Source organism: Triticum aestivum, chromosome 4B (genome assembly GCF_018294505.1).
Source record: "Triticum aestivum cultivar Chinese Spring chromosome 4B, IWGSC CS RefSeq v2.1, whole genome shotgun sequence".
Taxonomy (NCBI): domain Eukaryota; kingdom Viridiplantae; phylum Streptophyta; class Magnoliopsida; order Poales; family Poaceae; genus Triticum; species Triticum aestivum.
This window is the reverse complement of record NC_057804.1, coordinates 640,604,378-640,609,826: the sequence shown is the minus strand read 5'-3', so window position 1 is coordinate 640,609,826 and position 5,449 is coordinate 640,604,378. Positions and strand designations below refer to the sequence as shown.

The 5,449-nt window shown below is 46.8% G+C and overlaps 1 protein-coding gene across 1 annotated transcript; it reads right to left on the bottom strand.

The window, feature by feature from the left end:
- Positions 1 to 804: 804 nt before the first annotated feature.
- LOC123093780 (uncharacterized) lies at positions 805 to 2,845 on the bottom strand. Its single transcript, XM_044515832.1, has 2 exons — positions 2,425 to 2,845; positions 805 to 2,111 (listed from the first exon to the last, which is right to left on the bottom strand). Exons 1-2 carry the CDS (start codon positions 2,808 to 2,810, stop codon positions 1,019 to 1,021), a joined length of 1,479 nt encoding a protein of 492 aa, XP_044371767.1. The 5' UTR covers positions 2,811 to 2,845; the 3' UTR covers positions 805 to 1,018.
- Between the last annotated feature and the right edge of the window lie 2,604 nt (positions 2,846 to 5,449).

The window sequence follows — 5,449 nt, the reverse complement described above, 5'->3', positions numbered from 1 at the left end:
AGGCTCACTAGGGACATGTTGTGGTCTAATTATTCACACGTGTATTACGATTTCCGGATAATACAATTATAACATGAATAAAAGACAACTATCATGAACAAAAAAATATAATAATAATCCTTTTATTATTGCCTCTAGGGCATATTTCCAACAAACACATGCACCTCAAGAGAAGGCCAAATTTCAGTCGATCAACAACCAGAACAAATCTCCCGCCAACAGCAGCTAAAGCCGGTCACATGTTCTGGTGATTACAACAACAACAACAACAACAACAACAAGAGCAACAGCAACAACAACAACAACAACAACAACAACAACAACAACAACAACAACAACAACAAAAAATCCTTTAGTCCCAAACAAGTTGTAATGTTCTGGTGAGCTGGCCATGTATCTTGTTAGACAGAATATAACTACATGAAACTACTAATCAAGTATAGCCATATGAGCTTGCCATGTATCTTGTTAGATAGGAAATAATTTCACAATTAAATTTTTTTGTTATAATTTACTGGCATATCCTTATAGAGATTAATGGTACTTCTGGAAATCAGATTAGTGCACTCATAACTCCTGCAAAGACAAGTTTCTCTCTTCTTGGGTTGGTTACAACTTTCCATCCCTAGGGATACTCCTACATCGTGGTGGTGATTCAAGACAAAATTCGAGGGCGTCTATATTTACAAAATTGTTTAGATGAGTGGATGGAGGCCTGTTTGGCCATATCCTCATCCAAAACGTGTATACGTAACCGTATCAACAGCTGCTAGAGATGCTCTAAATTAGAATAACTACGCCAAAGAAAGCAAAACGGAGGGGGCACAATATTCTGTCAATCATCACATAGAAAAGTATACAGTGGGTAAAGGGAAACATATAAGAGCACACAACCCACAAAGTAAAAAATAAAATAAAAATTACAATACACCATCGAATCACCGCACAGAAAAGCCGGGCCACTCCCAGGCTGGGATGGCTTTATTTAATACTGCTAACTAATGCATGCATCTTCACATCAGATGGGCTCTTGTGTGGCTTCAAATTGGAAATTATAGTTGTTCATACCAGTGAACAGGCCATCGTCCATCTTGTAGGTAACAACCTCTCCTGTGGTCAGAATGTCCCTCTGAGTGTAGGAGAACGGGACGTCAATAGAACCCTGAGTCGCAGCCGCTCTGATTGTCACCTTGGTCATCGGAGGCACCACAGCCTGGTAGGAGGCCTCTTGTGATGTCGTTGTCTGAATGGATGACCCCCACTCGTACTCTGAGTTGAATTCAGTGGATACCTCAACCTTCCCTTCTGCTATGACCGGGATCCCGGCTCTTAACTTGGCCGTGACACCGATCTTGAGGCTAACAGTCGAGCTCCAGGTCTTGGCCTGCGTCTCCTCGTATTTCAGGGTCAGGGTCTTGGCATGTGTTTCGTTGGTGTCATTGGTTGAAGTCATGCTGGGAAAGGTAAGAGGCTTCTCGCCGTAGATCCTAGCTTCAGAGAGCTTGAACTCCACGCCATAGACCTCTCGCGAAAGTACGGCTTCTTCCACCCGTAACCTTGCTTCAAGGGTGATGGTATCGACGGCGGCGTTAAGGCAGCTTGTCTTCTTATCGGCAGTTAGCCTCTTGCAGTACCTGGAGTTTCCTAGGTTCTGGAGACCGATGTAGTCGGGCAACATGACCACCCTGAAGAGCGTGTCACGGTCTCTGCTACTGGTGTCGGCCGAGTCAGCCCAGATCCAGTTGGGGCTGAGCCTCCAAAACCTATTGAAGTGGTTAGATTTTATGCGCACGTTCCCATTAGCATAGTTGGGGAAAATAGTGTTGACCACAGTTGAATCTGCAATATCAGATGATGAGAATTCCAGGTAATTGCGTTTCTGGATGATCCTTGCCCGGAGGTACATGTCATTGTCGCCTTTAAAAGCAACATATTTAGGTAGTACCAATTGCTTCGACAGATCAATGGCGGAGAAGTCATGAAGAGATTTAACTTGATCAACTGTTTTTTCATGCCCTCCGATTCCCAGAAACAGGTAGGCTTCTTCAGTTGTCCCCTTTTCCTTGGTCATATCAGATTCAGAGCTTGTTGTCTGCTGAGGACGGAAGAACCTGCATGCATGCGTTTCCAGCCTATTAGAATGAGGACTACTAAGCAGCTATCGGTGTTGATCTTTTTTCTTTTTCTTTTTCCTCCAAGACATTACTCGCTCTGTCCCATTATATAAGAGCGTTTTTGTTAGTACTGTCAAAACCGATCTTATATTATGAGACGAAAGGTAGTAATTATTAATTGATTCTGCGTGGAGGCTTTGTCCAATACAATTTTAACAAAAAAATATACTGTTCCAGACAGAGTGAGTAGTAGACATAGAATGATTGGTAAATTAACGTGTAGACAGAAGAGAGATGGTACTGTACGTACCTGATGGATAGATTATTGTCCGTGTCCGCGAGAGGGATGGGCTCAAAAAGCGTGCATGACGGCTTGGACAGGTCGTCCTCCGGTTCATTGACGATGCCAATGATCCAGTGGCCGCTGCCTTCACCGACATGTTTGGCCACCCAGTACTTGTTGTTGTGGCAGCACCTGACGTGCAGGAGCCCGTCGTGCTCCTTGGATGGCTCCAGGTAGAATCTAGTGTACGGGCTTGCAAGGACATCGACGTCGTCGGCGCCGTGGCTCAGCTCCTCGAAGAACTTGCCTCCGCCGGCGCTCTCCTCGCTCCCTGCTTGCACGCTACCTAGGTACTTGCGGGTATGCTTTGATCGGAAAGCAACGCATTTCGGCGAGCCCGTCACTGGAAACATCCTTTCGACTGCGTGTGTGTGTGTGTGTGTCTTGTGTGTGTTTGTGTGACTATTTGCGTTGTGCATAGTAGCCATATATACTGCTGCGGTGCTGCCGCTCAACGTATACAGGCTCCATTCACAGCTAACGAAACCGAGCAACACACGTGCGAGAAAACGAGAACCTCGTGCTTTCCAGTACAGGTTCTATGCAGTACAGGTTCTATGAATCCACGAGACCAACCTCATCCTTCCAGATCTCACCTAATAATTTATTTTCTTGGTCACGGACCATTTGGCAGAAATTATTGCCATTCACGCGAGCAGTTTCCTCGTTTTCTGCATGCTCCACGAAAAATATCTCACTTAGCCGATCCAATCTCTCATACTGGAGTAGTATAGTATGAGTTCCAAAGTAATTTGGAGCGGCGAGCCAAGAGCAAATGACAGCGCATGGAGCAAGTCGACACACCGGCCGTATTTTTGATTCCTTGCGGTCGTTGGTCCTCTACAGGCCCATCCTCATGGGTTGCGCGTCCTCTCTCCGCTCTCACTACAAACACGTTGCATGCATGGCTTTCATAGGTGCTTGGAGAGTTTTCGCATGAAGAGGAAACTTGATCGGGATCATAGGTGGTTCATTTTATTTATTTTTTGAGAAAAGGAATATATTAATATCGCGAAGATATTAATTACACCGGACATTTGTACCAACAAAATGTCCAAAGACATCAAGGATACACACAACCAAAAAACTAAATAAAAAGCACAGAATAAAAAGTGCACCACGATGATCAACCACTAGCAACAACAACACTCTAACCACCACCGAAGACAACACCCGGCATACAAAAAAGTTCTCCGAAAGCAACGCCTCCAAAAAGGAAACAATGCACAAGCGTTGTCCGATCGAAGATCTTGAGTTTTCGCCCTGGAGAAAGTCCGAGTTCACCCAAAAATAATGCCTTCAACAAGGTCATTACCAGGTACAATCAATGCAGATTGGACCTTGGGTTTTCACCCTGGGAATCAAGACTCGGTACTCGAGGAGCACCACCAAAATTATAGACCTCCAGTATTGCCACCCCTGCTTGTCGAGGCAGATGTTGCAAGTCTCACCAAACACCTAGCACACAGTCTTCATCGCATCCACTACACTTTTCCGCCAACGCTTCAAAACCGCCAATCGCGGCCGCCATGAATTTCTCCACCTCTATCAATGCCATGAGAATGTTGACATAGACATGTCCCATGACTCCAATAAGAAAGCGAGGCTTCACTTCGCGCCCTCATGAAGCCGTGTCGGCTGATATTATGAGCGCGCGACCGGAGCCTTTCCGATCTAGATATTCAGGGACGATGTACGCCAATTTGTATAAATCTCTGAGGGTGAAGACCAAAACTTGTCAGTAGCCAGATCGAAGAGCTCGATGTCCGACAGTAGACGCCATGGCAGACGAAGATCGCTAGGGCCAAACCGCCACATAACCAAGCGCCTCCACGCCCTGGCCAGTGTGCAACCAGAACAGGTGTGACACCACCACTGTCCCGCTGGGCTATCGTCCACCCCCAACTCAACCGTTGCCATCCCAGATTGGATCTGGGCAGCCATGAAGGCCAGTGCCCACTCCGGGGGCACATCAGAGCCACCACACCATGGGGTTGCATGCCGGTGAGCTCGTCGTGGCGGGGCCGAGGGAAGAGGACATCGTGATGCCCGACCATGCAGAAGAGAGGAGGCCCCCGCACCCGACCCTCACCTCTGCAGAGGAGATCCCCGCCGCCGCTACACCACAAGGTCTTTGCCCTGTGGCTCTCGGCGGCGGTGGCCAGGGAGATGGCGGTGGGGGAGGGAACCCTAGGCGGCCGCGGCGCGCTCCCAGATCGCCCGCAGGAAGGGCGATACGGGGGAGGTCTGGGGTATGGAGCTGAACGTCGACCTGCGGTGGTTCACTAGTAGCATCTCTGGTAGCAATGGTAAAATATAAGCATACATATGTGTGATGATCAATCAAACATTCTTGACAAAACATAGCTTATGTTGGGATCACGTCATATAGGCAATGCATCTTTTTTTCCATTACAATTAGACAACCTATCATTGCGTCTAATGGTAAATACTTCATCTAAACTGGGCAATTAATAGACTAATGAAGCCTAGAGCAATATACAACTATTATATCCGACAACCAGTACTCCAAGGATTCCCGCATGGTACGTATATTTTGGACGTCCAGATGCAAGGGTTTGTAGCAAGGGGTAAATTTCCCCACAATTGAGAAACCAAGTTATAAATACGTAGGCAACACCCCTACCTTCATTCAAGCAACAGTTGAAAATAAATTAAGAAACTACTTGTGGTCCCAACGGTTCTAACTAGGTTGTAAGTCTCACTAGCTTTACGAGTTGCAATAATTTATGATCGTACAATGTGTTTGGAATTATTTGGTATCTTCAGAATAATTAATTGCAAAAAATAAAAATGCATGTAAATGTAAGTTGGAGAAGCCCTTGTGTATGAAAATTGTTGGACTAATAAGCTGCGGCGATGCACCGGACACGACCAACGCGTGTATGGGCGCGAGCTGGCCGGGTCGGACGCGTCGGGTCTGCGGCGAGTAGTGTGTGCGTGCGTGCGTGTGGTGCACGGGGTGGCCGTG